Source organism: Salvelinus namaycush, chromosome 21 (genome assembly GCF_016432855.1).
Source record: "Salvelinus namaycush isolate Seneca chromosome 21, SaNama_1.0, whole genome shotgun sequence".
Taxonomy (NCBI): domain Eukaryota; kingdom Metazoa; phylum Chordata; class Actinopteri; order Salmoniformes; family Salmonidae; genus Salvelinus; species Salvelinus namaycush.
This window is the reverse complement of record NC_052327.1, coordinates 26,156,667-26,173,727: the sequence shown is the minus strand read 5'-3', so window position 1 is coordinate 26,173,727 and position 17,061 is coordinate 26,156,667. Positions and strand designations below refer to the sequence as shown.

General features: G+C 41.8%; 1 protein-coding gene across 6 annotated transcripts in view; it reads left to right on the top strand.

Moving 5' to 3' along the window:
• Window positions 1-17,061, top strand: part of LOC120066248 (rho family-interacting cell polarization regulator 1-like) — a 106,667-nt gene that overhangs the window by 53,988 nt on the left and 35,618 nt on the right. For all 6 annotated transcript variants that reach the window (XM_039017492.1, XM_039017491.1, XM_039017493.1 and 3 more), the window contains exons 7-12: window positions 1,456-1,605; window positions 1,820-1,883; window positions 2,016-2,059; window positions 9,195-9,320; window positions 14,775-14,923; window positions 15,058-15,187. In XM_039017492.1, coding sequence (XP_038873420.1) covers window positions 1,456-1,605; window positions 1,820-1,883; window positions 2,016-2,059; window positions 9,195-9,320; window positions 14,775-14,923; window positions 15,058-15,187 — 663 coding nt within the window. The remainder of the gene's footprint in view (window positions 1-1,455; window positions 1,606-1,819; window positions 1,884-2,015; window positions 2,060-9,194; window positions 9,321-14,774; window positions 14,924-15,057; window positions 15,188-17,061) is intronic.

Here is a 17,061-nt window from a genome sequence, read left to right as displayed (position 1 = left end):
AGAGGGCTTCATTGTAAACACACATTGAGAGGGAAGGAAGTTTTATGTTAATGAGAGGATAGTCTTCAAACCAACATGTTGAGACCGTGTTCAGAGAGGGTCATCAGGAATGCAGGTATAGAGTACTGTTGTGTTGTTAAGTGGACCACGTCAGGTGCACTACAGGCCTCTGTGATCATCACCAAATGGAGGGAATGTGACAGAAGAATGTAGAAGATGGCGATGCACCCTCTCACTCACTCATAAAACATTTCCCAAGGAGTCTACTCTAGTGAATGGAGCTCTCGTGGTGTTTGTTTACTAATTCATTCAGGCTGGCGGGTTAGCAGCAGCTCAGTGGATCCACACAGTCAGAGTGGGCCTGACATGCTGGGTCACTCACTGTGGTGAATCAGGGTGTCTGAAAGTGGGGAGACAGTGGGCATCTTTTAGTGAATGAGGCACCGAGCTGAAAGCGATGTGCACTGATTCAGAAAACTAGGACAAAGTCAAAACACACAATACCACACTTCTCCTGTGACCTGGAAATAATGTGTGATGTTTTTGACAAGGTGAATGCAAGTTTAATCTGTGAGAGTCTGCTACAATGTTATTTGATGGGACATGCAGACAGTGCTTGTTTTTATATGTGTCGGTGGCTGTACTGTATCTTTCTGAGATTGCCAGCATTTGTCACAGTGAATGAGTATGAATGTGTGTATTCTAAGTGCTTTAACTGTTTCCTGTCTCCCGTAACAGCTTACAGTTCAACAGCTGCCTCCCCATATCTGCTGGCGGATCAATAAAATGTTGTTATATATACAGTACATATGAGATGTGTATGGAAGTCGTAGATCAAAAGGTGGCCAACAGGATGCATAGTTCCTAACTTATGTTTATATATGTGTTTGTGAGGCCAGTGGAATGTCCCCATCTGGACTTCGACTGCATTGCAGTTGCGTCTTCATTTTACAGACACACTTTTTTCAGAGGTCGTGAAAGTGTCAAGAACCAAGGGAAGGATTATGGTGCAATTACAGGCTTTAGGGTTCCATGATGATGGAAATAGACCATAGAACTAAATGGATTACTATTATTGAAAATTATTTATGAAGAGGGTGTAGGGTGTATTCTTGAATGGTTGGTGAATAAAATAAACAACAAAACTATAATATACAGGGGATATACGTGGGGCGACGCACAATTGGCATAGCGTCGTCCGGGTTAGGGAGGGTTTGGCCGGTAGGGATATCCTTGTCTCAGTATGTAAAATGTAATGAAATGTAATGTAATGAAATGTAAAAAAAAAAAAAAAAAAAAAAAAAAAAAATGTTATAAAATGTATGCACTCTACTGTAAGTCGCTCTGGATAAGAGCGTCTGCTAAATGACTAAAATGTAAAATGTAAATGTAATTGTTTAATCACTAAAGGACAAATTAAATTAACCACCCATAACTGTGTTTTGTCCTCCTCAGGTTGACGAGCTGTATGAGGCCTACTGTATGCAGCGCCGGCTGAGGGATGGGGCCAATAAAATGGTGAAGGCTTACACAGACTCCCAGGGCAGCCGCGAGGCCAGAGAGAGCCTCTCGGAGGCCAGCAAGGGCTACAAAGAGTACACAGAGGTGAGGGATGTGAGAGGGGACTGTGGTCAATGAGGGAAGGAAGGGAGGGGGAACAGGGTAAGATGGGTAGGGAGCTGTGGATAGTCAGTGTCCTAAAATGGATTTCAAAGACTGCAGGGTAACCTGACTAAGAATAGGTGTTCTATTCTGATATTAGTACAATGGTTGTAGTTTTGACTGACTGATGTTTTTGCTTAACGTTCTCTCTTTGCAGAACATGTGCATGTTGGAGAGCGAGCTGGAAAACCAGCTGGGAGAGTTCCATGTGAAAATGAAGGGTACGTTCATTTTAGTCAACTGCTTCCTCTTCCCTGTCTGTTGTGACTCCAGACTGTGTTGGTCTATTTCAATCACACTGTTGCGTTGTTAGTGTTTGTATGTGGCCTTGAAGCTTTTTGTTTGTGTTGCAGGTCTAGCAGGGTTCGCACGGCTCTGTGCTGGAGACACATATGAGGTGAGTTTCTCTCCCTCTCCTCTCTCTCTCTCGCGCGCTCTCTCTCTCCACTCTAGCATGGCTGCCCCAGCATCATCATTCCTGTAAGGCTAAGCCTTATTGCTGTTGGAGGGAGTGGATATGCTACCAGTGGCGGCTGCTGATTGGCTGAATACCAGGGGCGTGAGGAGCTTGGTGTTGTCTTTTAGAACATATATAAAGCTATCTGTGCATTTGAACAACCTTGTAAATACACGTATTTCACTTTTGCATGTCAAAAACCGAACAACCTCTGCTGCATAAGCTGCCACTGTTTTGAACATATTATATTATTTACAACTAGTGCACCAGGGAGAACGCAACAAGGTTTTTAAATTGAACCTTTATTTAACTAGGCAAGTCAGTTAAGAACAAATTCTTATTTACAATGACGGCCGACCCTGGCCAAACCCTTACCCAGATGATGCTGGGCCAATTGTGTGCCGCCCAGTCATGTAGTGACGCCTCTAGCACTGAGATGCAGTGCCTTAGACCACTGTGCCACTCAGGAGCCCTTTAAAAGCATGCCGACGCATTAGGTGTAAACACATTATCTAACTGGGGTAGCTAGCTAACATAATGTCTCAAAATCAAATGTATTTATATAGCCCTTCTTACATCAGCTGATATCTCAAAGTGCTGTACAGAAACCCAGCCTAAACCCCCAAACAGCAAGCAATGCAGGTGTAGAAGCACGGTGGCTAGGAAAAACTCCCTAGAAAGGCCAAACCTAGGAAGAAACCTAGAGAGGAACCAGGCTATGAGGGGTGGCCAGTCCTCTTCTGGCTGTGCCGGGTGGAGATTATAACAGAACATGGCCAAGATGTTCAAATGTTCATAAATGACCAGCATGGTCAAATAATAATAATCACAGTAGTTGTCGAGGGTGCAACAGGTCAGCACCTCAGGAGTAAATGTCAGTTGGCTTTTCATAGCCAATCATTAAGAGTATCTCTACCGCTCCTGCGGTCTCTAGAGAGTTGAAAACAGCAGGTCTGGGACAGGTAGCACGTCCGGTGAACAGGTCAGGGTTCCATAGCCGCAGGCAGAACAGTTGAAACTGGAGCAGCAGCACGGCCAGGTGGACTGGGGACAGCAAGGAGTCATCATGCCAGGTAGTCCTGAGGCATGGTCCTAGGGCTCAGGTCCTCCGAGAGAGAGAAAGAAAGAGAAAGAGAGAATTAGAGAGAGCATACTTAAATTCACACAGGACACCGGATAAGACAGGAGAAGTACTCCAGATATAACTAACTGACCCTAGCCCCCCAACAAACTACTGCAGCATAAATACTGGAGGCTGAGACAGGAGGGGTCAGGAGACACTGTGGCCCCATCCGATGATACCCCCGGACAGAGCCAAACAGGAAGGATATAACCCCACCCACTTTGCCAAAGCACAGCCCCCACGCCACTAGAGGGATATCTTCAACCACCAACTTACCATCCTGAGACAAGGTCGAGTATAGCCCACAAAGATCTCCGCCACGGCACAACCCAAGGGGGTGGGGGGGGGGGGGGGCAACCCAGACAGGAAGATCACGCCAGTGACTCAACCCACTCAAGTGACGCACCCCTCCTAGGGACGGCATGAAAGAGCTCCAGTAAGCCAGTGACTCAGCCCCTGTAATAGGGTTAGAGGCAGAGAATCCCAGTGGAGAGAGGGGAACCGGCCAGGCAGAGACAGCAAGTGCGGTTCGTTGCTCCAGAGCCTTTCCGTTCACCTTCACACTCCTGGGCCAGACTACACTCAATCATATGACCCACTGAAGAGATGAGTCTTCAGTAAAGACTTTAAAGTTGAGACCGAGTCTGCGTCTCTCACATGGGTAGGCAGACCATTCCATAAAAATTGAGATCTATAGGAGAAAGCCCTGCCTCCAGCTGTTTGCTTAGAAATTCTAGGGACAATTAGGATGCCTGCGTCTTGTGACCATAGTGTACGTGTAGGTATGTACGGCAGGACCAAATCGGAAAGATAGGTAGGAGCAAGCCCATGTAATGCTTTGTAGGTTAGCAGTAAAACCTTGAAATCAGCCCTTGCCTTAACAGGAAGCCAGTGTAGGGAGGCTAGCACTGGAGTAATATGATCACATTTTTTGGTTCTAGTCAGGATTCTAGCAGCCGTATTTAGCACTAACTGAAGTTTATTTAGTGCTTTATCTGGGTAGCCGGAAAGTAGAGCATTGCAGTAGTCTAACCTAGAAGTACCAAAAGCATGGATTAATTTTTCTGCATCATTTTTGGACAGAAAGTTTCTGATTTTTGCAATGTTACGTAGATGGAAAAAAGCTGTCCTTGAAACAGTCTTGATATGTTCGTCATATCAAGAGAGATCAGGGTCCAGAGTAACGCCGAGGTCCTTCACAGTTTTTTTTGAGACGACTTTACAACCATCAAGATTAATTGTCAGATTCAACAGAATATCTCTTTGTTTCTTGGGAACTAGAACAAGCATCTCTGTTTTGTCCGAATTTAAAAGTAGAACGTTTTCAGCCATCCACTTCCTTATGTCTGAAACACAGGCTTCTAGCGAGGGCAATTTTGGGGCTTCACCATGTTTCATTGAAATGTACAGCTGTGTGTCGTCCGCATAAGCAGTGAAAGTTAACATTATGTTTTCGAATAACATCCCAAAGAGGTAAAATATATAGTGAAAACAATAGTGGTTCTAAAACGGAACCTTGAGGAACACCGAAATGTACAGTTGATTTGTCAGAGAACATACCATTCACAGAGACAAACTGATATCTTTCCGACAGATAAGATCTAAACCAGGCCAGAACTTGTCCGTGTAGACCAATTTGGGTTTCCAATCTCTCCAAAAGAATGTGGTGATCGATGGTATCAAAGGCAGCACTAAGGTCTAGGAGCACGAGGACAGATGCAGAGCCTCGGGTCTGACGCCATTAAAAGGTCATTTACCACCTTCACTTGTGCAGTCTCAGTGCTATGATGGGGTCTAAAACCAGACTGAAGCATTTCGTATACATTGTTTGTCTTCTGGAAGGCAGTGAGTTGCTGCGCAACAGCTTTTTCAATTTTTTTTGAGAGGAATGGAAGATTCGATATAGGCCGATAGTTTTTTATATTTTCTGGGTCAAGGTTTGGCTTTTTCAAGAGAGGCTTTATTACTGCCACTTTTAGTGAGTTTGGTACAAATCCGGTGGATAGAGAGCCGTTTATTATGTTCAACATAGGAGGGCCAAGCACAGGAAGCAGCTCTTTCAGTAGTTTAGTTGGAATAGGGTCCAGTATGCAGCTTGAAGGTTTAGAGGCCATGATTATTTTCATCATTGTGTCAAGAGATATAGTACTAACACACTTGAGTGTCTCTCTTGATCCTAGGTCCTGGCAGAGTTGTGCAGACTCAGGACAGCTGAGCTTTGGAGGAATACGCAGATTTAAAGAGGAGTCCGTAATTTGCTTTCTAATGATCATGATCTTTTCCTCAAAGAAGTTCATGAAATTATTACTGCTGAAGTGAAAGCCATCCTTTTCGGATTGTTCTTATTTTCCTCAATTAAGTTGGAAAAATAGGATGATCGAGCAGCAGTGAGGGCTCTTCGATACTGCACCCTACTGTCTTTCCAAGCTAGTCGGAAGACTTCCAGTTTGGTGTGGCGCCATTTCCGTTCCAATTTTCTGGAAGCTTGCTTCAGAGCTCGGGTATTTTCTGTATACCAGGGAGCTAGTTTCTTATGACAAATGTTTTTAGTTTTTAGGGGTGCAACTGCATCTAGGCTATTGCGCAAGGTTAAATTGAGTTCCTCAGTTAAGTGGTTAACTGATTTTTGTCCTCTGACGTCCTTGGATAGGCAGAGGGAGTCTGGAAGGGCATCAAGGAATCTTTGTGTTGTCTGAGAATTTATAGCACCACTTTTGATGCTCCTTGGTTGGGGTCTGAGCAGATTATTTGCTGCGATTGCAAACGTAATAAAATGGTGGTCCGATAGTCCAGGATTATGAGGAAAAACATTAAGATCTACAACATTTATTCCATGGGACAAAACTAGATCCAGAGTATGACTGTGGCAGTGAGTAGGTCCAGAGACATGTTGGACAAAACCCACTGAGTCGATGATGGCTCCGAAAGCCTTTTGGAGTGGGTCTGTGGACTTTTCCATGTGAATATTAAAATCACCAAAAATTAGAATATTATCTGCTATGACTACAAGGTCCGATAGGAATTCAGGGAACTCTGCGAGGAACGCTGTATATGGCCCAGGAGGCCTGTAAACAGTAGCTATAAAAAGTGATTGAGTAGGCTGCATTGATTTCATGACTAGAAGCTCAAAAGACAAAAACGTCTTTTTTTTTTTGTTGTAAATTGAAATTTGCTATCATAAATGTTAGCAACACCTCCGCCTTTGCGGGATGCACGGGGGATATGGTCACTAGTGTAACCAGGAGGAGAGGCCTCATTTAACACAGTAAATTTATCAGGCTTAAGCCATGTTTCAGTCAGGCCAATCACATCAAAATTATGATTAGTGATTAGTTCATTGACTATAACTGCCTGTGAAGTGAGGGATCTAACATTAAGTAGCCCTATTTTGAGATGTGAGGTATCACGATCTCTTTCAATAATGGCAGGAATGGAGGAGGTCTTTATCCTAGTGAGATTGCTAAGGCGAACACCGCCATGTTTAGTTTTGCCCTGTCTAGAGCTAGAGGAGTTAGAGCCCTGTCTATGTTGGTAGATAAGATGAGAGCACAAAGTATGATGCGCTAGCCAGTTAACTTTCATTCTGAAATAACCTCATATTTCCGAGTTAAACAGATATTAGTTTAGAAAAACTTGAATTTTGCATGGGAGCTACAGTGGCAAGAAAAAGTATATGAACCCTTTGGAATTACCTGGATTTCTGCATAAATTGGTAATCAGATTTCATCTGGTCTTCATCTGTCACAACAATAGACAAACATAGTGTGCCTAAACTAATAACACACAAATATTGTATTTTTCTTGTCTATATTGAATACAGAATATAAACATTCACAGAGTAAGTTGGAAAAAGTAGGTGAATCCCTGGGTTAATGACTTCTCCAAAAGCTAATTGGAGTCAGGAGTCAGCTAACCTGGAGTCCAGTCAATGAGACGAGATTGGAGATGTTGGTTAGAGCTGCCTTGCCCTATAAAAAAACACTCACAAAATTTGAGTTTGCTATTCACAAGAAGCATTGCCTGATGTGAACCATGCCTCGAACAAAAGAGTTCTTAATTTTAGGTCTTCTGAGATTTGTTACTTTTGTAACCCTTGTACTTTTGTATCTCTAAAAACCTTGATGTTCATCAGTCCATGGTAAGACAATTTGTCTATAAATGGAGAAAGTTCAGCACTGTTGCTACACTCCCTAGGAGTGGCCATCCTGCAAAGATGACTGCAAGAGCACAGCACAGAATGCTCAATGAAGTTAAGAAGAATCCTAGAGTGTCAGCTAAAGACTTATATATAAATATATCTGGAACATGCTAACATCTCTATTGATGAGTCTACGATATGTGAAACACGAGAACAAGAATGATGTTCATGGGAGGACGCCACGGAAGAAGCCACTGCTGTCCAAAAAAAACATTGCTGCACGTCTGAAGTTTGCAAATGGATGTTCCACAGCGCTACGGGCAAAATATTCTGTGTGACAGATGAAACTACAATTGGGTTGTTTGGAAGGAACACACAACACTATGTGTGTAGGGGGAAAAAACATTCCAACTGTAAAATATGGTGGAGGGAGTATCGTGGTTTGGGGCTGCTTTGCTACCTCAGGGCCTGGACAGCTTGCTATCATCGACGGAAAAATCTATTCCCAAGTTTATCAAGACATTTTGCAGGAGAATGTTAGGCTACCTTCTGGAGTGGTCCAGTCAGAGTCCTGACCTCAACCTGATTGAGATGCTGTGGCGTGACCTCGAGAGCAGTTCACACAAGACATCCCAAGAATATTGCTGAACTGAAAAAGTTTTGTAAAGAGGAATGGTCCAAAATTCCTACTGACCATTGTGCAGGTCTGATCCACAACTACAGAAAATGTTTGGTTGAGGTTATTGCTGCCAAAGGAGGGTCAACCAGTTAGTAAATCCAAGTGTTCACATACTTTTCCCACCCTGCACTGTGAATGTTTACACGGTGTGTTCAATAAAGACATGAAAACGTATAATTGTTTGTGTGTTATTAGTTTAAGCAGACTGTGTTTGTCTGGGGGGGGGGTAAAATTGGCCAGGCTCTTTTGACCTACCAGATCCGTGATGACAAGGTTCTAGCAAGTGTATCCCTCTGTCCTTCTCTTCTTGTTGGATGTAGTTGACCGGTTAATCAGGTCCCAGGCTCCCATGACTGTGTTATGATTTATTTATTTACAAGTTAATTACAATTTGCTTTAGCGCCATCTGTACCTGATAGAGCAGATTTAGTCTCATGTGCGGAAGTAAGCCGTCTGGCACGAGAGACTCATTGGGAGGTAGACTAGAGCAGACCCAGGGGTTCTGACTCAACGGATGCAGATTTGAGCGCCCCAGGACGGTTCATTTACTTTGAGCTCTTATAATTCATGTGGGGCAGTAATTAACTGAACAGCTTGTTTTTAACAATATATTTTTGAAACAGGAAAATGTAGCATTTCCACACTTTTGAGCATTTAGAACATAATCCATGAATTATATAATAGTATTTTTTATTTTAAAAATATAACTTTGCTGTTGACCAATCACAAGCGGGGTGCCACCCCTAACGCCCTAATGGGCGGGCCGCCGCTGTATGCTACAGTAGCATGGCCTCTTAGCTGGGCTATCTGGGGGGATTAGCAGGAGGAGCAGGGTAATTGGAAAAGGAAAAGCGTTAATGTGTCAGCACTGCCTCTGTCTAACATGCATAGATTTAGTGATGATTGACAGCATAATCGATGGAGTGAGTCAGTGGAGCGCTGCGTTCCCTCACTGGGGGAAGGCAACTATAAACAGAACCTCCAGAGTTTGGCTCAACTTCAGCAAAAACACAAATGACTCAGCGATGACTTGAGAATAGGGAAATGTGTGACAAGCAAAATGTGAGTGTCTGGCTCATTTTTGTATCTGTCTGCTATGCCTTTTAGAACCTAAACCTGACCTCTGACCTTTTAGATCTTTATGAAGTATGGGCGGCAGCGCTGGAAGCTGAGGGGAAGGATTGAGATCAACTGCAAGCAGGTGTGGGACAGCGAGGACATGGTCTTCCTGCCTCTCATCACAGAGTTCCTATCAATAAAGGTACAAAGCAGAAAATCCTGGTCTAAAACATGCGCGCACACACGTACACACACACACACACACACACACACATACACATGCACACACGCGTGCATATAGGCACATGAAGACACAAACACACACAGACTGTCAATCACATTCAGAGAGTCACATCTGCGTGTGAAGCAAAGACACTGAGGTAATGGACATAACAGCTCAGTGAAAGGAGAGCAGCTGGATCTCGACTTGTTTTTCTCCCTGAATGATTCCATTACTTTGCACAATGTCACAGGATCGGAAAGTTAAACTGAGGGGGTCAGGAGACATGGATCTGGCTGAATTTCCATATAGGATTTACCCCAGTGTTTTACCCAAAACAGTGGGGTAAATATTTCTGTTTCCATCTACGCGGGCCGGCACCCGTGTTTCACTGGGCCATGGCGCCGAAGGACCTGCTCTCACTTGGGGCCAAAGCCAGGCCACTGGTACTTTTCAGCTGGCATTTACAGTTGGAAAGTCGGAAGTTAACATACACTTAGGTTGGAGTCATTAAAACTCATTTTTCAACCACTCCACAAATTTCTTGTTAACAAACTATAGTTTTGGCAAGTCGGTTAGGACATATACTTTGTGCATGACACAAGTAATTTTTCCAACAATTGTTTACAGACAGATTATTTCACTTATAATTCACTGCATCACAATTCCAGTGGGTCAGAAGTTTACATACACTAAGTTGACTGTGCCTTTAAACAGCTTGGAAAATTCCAGAATATGTCATGGCTTTAGAAGCTTCTGATAGGCTAATTGACGTCAATTGGAGGTGTACCTGTGGATGTATTTCAAGGCCTACCTTCAAACTCAGTGCCTCTTTGCTTGACATAATGGGAAAATCAAAAGAAATCAGCCAAGACATCAGGAAAAAAAAATTGTAGACCTCCACAAGTCTGGTTCATCCTTGGGAGCAATTTCCAAATGCCTGAAGGTACCACGTTCATCTGTACAAACAATAGCACGCATGTATAAACACCATGGGACCACGCAGCCGTCACACCGCTCAGGAAGGAGACGCGTTCTGTCTCCTAGAGATGAACGTACTTTGGTGCGAAAAGTGCAAATCAATCCCAGAACAACAGCAAAGGATCTTGTGAAGATGCTGGAGGAAACCGGTACACAAGTATCTATATCTACAGTAAAACGAGTCCTATATCGACATAATCTGAAAGGCCGCTCAGCAAGGAAGAAGCCACTGCTCCAAAACCGCCATAAAAAAAGCCACACTACGGTTTGCAACTACACATGGGGACAAAGATCGTACTTTTTGGAGAAATGTCCTTTGGTCTGATGAAACAAAAATAGAACTGTTTGGGAATAATGACCATTGTTATGTTTGGAGGAAAAAGGGGGATGCTTGCAAGCCGAAGAACACCATCCCAACCGTGAAGCACTGGGGTGGCAGCATCATGGTGTGGGGGTGCTTTGCTGCAGGAGGGACTGGTGCACTTCACAAAATAGATGGCATCATGAGGAAAGAAAATTATGTGGATATATTGAAGCAACATCTCAAGACATCAGTCAGGAAGTTAAAGCTTGGTCGCAACCGAGTCTTCCAAATGGACAATGACCCCAAGCATACTTCCAAAGTTGTGGAAAAATGGCTTAAGGACAACAAAGTCAAGGTATTGGAGTGGCCATCGCAAAGCCCTGACCTCAATCCTATACAAAATGTGTGGGCAGAACTGAAAAAGCAGAACCAAAATTCACCCAACTTATTGTGGGAAGCTTATGGAAGGCTACCTGAAACGTTTGACCCAAGTTAAACAATTTGAAGGCAATGCTACCAAATACTGATTGAGTGTATGTAAACTTCTGACCCACTGGGAATGTGATGAAAGAAATAAAAGCTGAAATAAATCATTCTCTCTACTATTATTCTGACATTTCACATTCTTAAAATAAAGTGGTGGTCCTCACTGACCTAAGACAGGGAATTTTTACTAGGATTAAATGTCAGTAATTTTGAAAAACGGAGTTTAAATGTATTTGGCTAAGGTGTATGTTGACTTCAACTGTACATAGCCCTAGCTATGGAAACACAATTTCCCTAGTTTAACATAGGTGTGTATACGCTGGTGTTAGTTGAAAAGAAGTCAGAGAGAGGAAAGTTGGGGAAGAGACCAAGGTTATTATCATAAACTAAATGTACTACTTAATTTAAAACCATTGGATTGGTGTAAACATGGACGAGAGGGTTTCTTTCCACCATATTTTTTGCTCCAGTCTCTGCGCTATTCCTTTTAAATCCATGTCACATTGAGATTGACTTTATAATTTTATCCTAACCTTACCCATCACCTTATGTATTACTTCCCCCCCAGTTGCAAGAAATGCCATCCAAAAAACACAATCTATACAACACATGGTTCCTGGCCTCCTTTTATGCTTTCTGTCCATAACACTGCAACTAAATCTGAAACAAAATAGAAATATTTCTATACAACTAAATAAAACCTAGCAAATCAGGTCTGAAAACTGAAACTAAACTGAACTTCTAATAAAAAACTAATAGAGAAAAATATAGCTGCTAGCAGCAATGAACGGGGTTCACAGGATGACAGAAAGGACAAAATATCAGTTATGGTGCCAATGACATCTATAGTGACAACAACTGGTCTGATGCAGCCATCTAAGGTTGCAGTGACTTTATATTCACACAACCTCTAAGGACATATACATAAGGTTTGCATACCAGATATCATGGCCCATGTCCATTGGTTCAGTTCTTATAGCTCTGGTGTGATATGGTCTCATCTAGTGGTGTTGCATGGCTGACTTTTTAATGTAGCAAGTAATCATTCTCAAATTCCTCCAGATTTGGTATATAGGCTCAATCTGATTTTATAATTCCTGAGCAGAAAATGTAGTAATTTTGCATTAGAGTATGTGCAAACGTCCTTCTATAGGTACCGTGCGGCCATTTTTTAATGCAGCCACATTTTTTCCCAACCAATTAAAGACTAATGGAATGAGTCTAAATACAAAATCTGGGGTGAATCTGACTTATGGTTCATGAGGAGAAGATTATCGCAGATTTTGAGCATTAGCGTAACATATGCAAATAATGAATTAATAGTTTCCTTGTTTTTTTCCAAATTCCGTTTGGTTCATTTTAGGGATGTCCATGATAGCGATGACAAGTTTCAAGTTGATAGGCCACTGTGGAGTGGATTTACAGTGATTTAAAATGAAGATGGAAAGTCTGATTTTAGATTCGTCAATAGCTCAGCCATCTTTAAACAAATCCCTTTTCTCAAACTAAGTTAAGACATGTACCATGGGCCTACATTCCAAATGTGGTGTCATTTGGCCCTATGGTTCATTAGAATAAAAAACATTTGCATATTAGCGTATGTGCTAGTATGCATCTACTGGTATAGTGTGGCCGTGTTTGAATGCAACAGTGTTATTTTCTGAAACTCTTTTTGGGACTTTTTGTTTTTTACACTGCTGCTACTCGCTGTTTATTATCTATGCATAGTCACTTTACCCCTACTTACATGTGCAAATTACCTTGACTAACCTGTACCCCCGCACATTGGCCCGGTACCCCCTGTTTATAGCCTCGTTATTGTTACTTACATATTATTATTTTTTTACTGTAGTTTATTTAGTAAATATTTTCTTAACTCTTTCTTGAACTGCATTGTTGGTTAAGGGCTTGTAAGTAAGCATTTCACGGTAAGGTCTTCACCTCTTGTATTCGGCGCATGTGACAGACCAAATTTGGAGTGAATCGGACTTTTATTCTGAGAAGAATAATTTATTATTATTTTACGCATTAGCGTTATATAGTCAAAGTGAATTGTAAATGGTTTCCTTAATGTTTAAGATGTCAATGCCAAACTTAACATGGTTCATCATGGTTATGTCTTTGTTGACCCAAAAAGTTTCAAGTTATTAGGCCATTGTGAAGTGGATTTACGAAGGATTTAAATGGACACGTAAAATCCTCAGCCATCTCTTAACCAATCCCTTGGCTTTTGTCAAACTAAGTTAAGAGATGTGCCATGGGCCTCCTAACTAATAGCTAATTTGGTGTTATTTGGACTTCATTATTGGGTTCCTGCGAAGTTTTCCCAAGTTTCCAAGATGGAGGAATCTTGGAAACTTCTATCTATCCTGATGGACCTTATGGGTCCTTGAGGTAAATTTGTTCAGCATAATGAAAGAGACCTACATACAAAGTTTCAAATCCCTGGGTCAAATGGAGAAGTGGATATGAGGGTTTAAGTGAGACTGATTAAAACAGTGCCACCTGTATGCCAATCGGCACCAGTCTTTTTGACCAAGTTACCTATGGCCTCTAGTTTCTGTGGTAACTTTTTTTTTCTAATTTGACAATCTATGCTTGAGTTATTTGACCAAGTCAAGGAACATTTTAATAATAAGAATTCAGACAATAACAATAGGTTTCACCCCATACTAATATAATAACCTTGAGAGAGAAATGATTTACAATGGATAATAATGTGAAATCAGTGATTTTGTATAACAGTCTAATTTTGATAGCCAATAGCTAGGTTTCCATCCAATTGGTGACAGATTTGCATATGAATATTCTCAAATCTGGATTTTCCCAACAGAGATGTCTTTCTATCAATTTGACTTGTTGCAGATAAAAAGCTGTGCGTGAGGACCTAGTGCACATAGAACTAACTTTTGCGGTTAAATTCCTATCTACTGAATAAAACAATTCAAGTAAATGGGTTTCCATCGCATTTTCAACTCTACTGATAATTTTTTTTACAAAAAATGTTTTGTTTATATAGCGAATGTGCCCACTCTGGTCTTTGCATGTGTGCTCTAGCCAACAGCGCACATATACAGTCCGGGTAGGCTACATGATGAGAGAACTATTATGGACAAAAGAGTGAGATAGTTTTTATTTGTCAAACGGCAGCCAAGCATCGATCATCATGGCACCAGAATAAGACCTTTGATATTTATTGGAAAGGAGCATCAAGCTCATCACTGTGCACTTTCACCAAACTGTGAAGTTCATAATTTATTTCTTCTGTAGCCTAATAAACTGCGTGCTTTCCCGAGTCATAGTGGGAAGACCACACAACATCATCCCATGACTCCCAAGTTTACTTTAATATGATGGTTATCATATCGATCTTTGCGCATAAAATATTTTTCACCACTATTTCTCACATAATTAATTTTACAGACACAAAAAAATATAACCTTGTCTAGCGTGTTTTGTTAACATTTGGGAAGTTTACTGACAAATTTGTTGTTCAATCAGGGCTGTCGTGACATTTTCTATCCAACTTGTGCTTTACTCGCATAAAAAAGTTGGAACGGAAACCTGGTTAATGCTTATCAAAATCAGCTATTAGTGTGGTGTTTGGAGCGATTTAGATCATAACTGAATCACTGATTTTGATTGGTCTTACTCTGGTTCCCTAGGTGACAGAGCTGAAGAGCCTGGCCAATCACGTGGTGGTGGGAAACGTGTCGTGTGAGACCAAGGACCTGTTTGCTGCTCTACCCCAGACGGTGGCAGTGGACATCAATGACCTGGGGACCATTAAACTGAGCTTGGAGGTCACCTGGAAGTGAGTGGCCCAATGTGGCTTCTGCTTTGAAGTGATAAGGATATTAAGGTTGTATAGAAAGAGGGACTGTGTGTGTGCATACATTTGTGTGTGGGTCTAGTAATACGTTTCTGTTCTCTTTTTATCACTGACAGCCCCTTCGACAAGGATGACCAAGCCTCGACCGCCAGCACGGTCAACAAACCCCCCACGGTGAACAAACGCTTCTCCACCTACAACCAGAGTCCTCCTGATACCCCCTCCCTACGGGAACAGGCCTTCTATGTGAGTACCCTAAACCTCTAACTGTCCTCTAATCAGTGTTCTTTTTCATAATATGGCCCATAATCCACAGAATAATGAACTGTACTCAGGGCTCAAGTATTTTGCTGTGTGACCTGGAGTTTTATTTTGTGAGCACCAGTTAGACTAAAAGAAAATCCCCAAAATGTCTCTACACTGCTCCAACAAGACAGGCTGCCTCCCGCTGCTGCTTGTTTCCAGTTCCCGGGCCACACACACACACCAAGCCCTGCCCCCTGTCACTCAAGCAGGCATAATACAGTAACTCCATGCTGTTTATTCTCTCTTGCTCTCAATTCATGCACACAACATATGCTTCCAAAACAAGAATGATGCCACCGAGTTTCTAAAGCCGGATGCGCAACATTCTGAGACTTCCGGGAACACTTGCAAAGCAGACCAGGCTGGGGTTTGGAGTTTGAGAAGTCAATGAGAAAAGTGAAATATTCTTCCTTGGTTGATATATTTCTCGAGCCAATGTCTTAAGTAGTTGAACATGTTTTTACTCCAACCTCGTAAACGTGACAAACTGACACGTTTTCATTTTAGTCAAAAACAACTTCATATGGATTTGACAGCCTGCACATGCGCAGTTCGGCTCGAAACAACTGTTAGACACGATTGACGTGTTTCTGCGCATGAGTTTAGCTAGCCAACGTCACCATGCCATTGCCTACAAGTGTGATCTGGGATTTCTATTGGAGAAGCAGTTTCTGCCCATGTTCATACTGTACTTCTATGGCGAGGCTGCTTTCCACATTGCTTCTAAGTATGAATCCATGTTTTGTCTATTATACTATCAGTTTGTGTATCTTGCTCTCTGCAAAACATGAGTTAGTCTAAAGAAGCTGGCATGTGCCTAAAATGATGCTAACTAGCTAGCTAGCTATGTACTACTAAGGCAAAGCAAACGTTAGCGCTAATACAGGTTGCTACCAGTGGTGGTGTAGATCAGAGTGTTGCCTGTGCAACGACATGTTCTGAATCAGCTAGCCTATTCTAAAATCTGTGTCAATGCAACATCTATTCAACTGTGATTAGGGTCCCTGGGAAACACTGACCATATAACTACTACCTGTTTTTGTTTTTTCACTACTTGTCATGCCAAACAACATCAACCATAGAATTAGAATAGTCATTTTATTTCTATGATTCCAACAGTTTGCCCAAGTGTTTTGATCTAAAGGGATATCACAAGTCAAATTGCAATATTTGGTTGAAAAATTGCAAATAGATGTTTTGCCCATATCGTGCAACCCCACTAACAACCTGGTAACTTTACAAGTACATTGCCTTCAGAAAGTATGCATACCCCTTGAATTATACTTTTTTTTTTTTAAATTATACTGCCTGGATTGAAAATGGGTTAAATAGTTTTTAAATACACCTAGGGCTGTAAAGGGTCGGAAACTCTCCTGGAAATATCCGGAAATTTTCTGGAAATTTTCAATGGGAAGTTGAGCCCAGAAATTTTGGGAATTTTGCTTAAATTCATCAAAAAAGTTAGCTTTATAACAGTGAACCTTTTTTGTGGGATAAACATAAGGCAATTCTAGGTCTTCTGGCATATTTTGGTTAAACTATCCCCAATTCAATGGAATTGCAACCCTCTGCATGCACAGTGCATTCTCCCATCACATGTACAGCTGCTTCTCAAGATCTTGCACACTAATGAGATGCTATTGAACCCATACTACTACACTGTCTGAGCCAAGGATTGCATGCTCTCTGGTAAGTTTTGATTACAATACTGGGTGCGGTGAATATATTTTATGACATACATGATTTTTTGTTAACTAGTAAATAGTAGCCTACTGCAAAGTGTGTTTAAATCGTTTCTATCTTGTTAACAAATT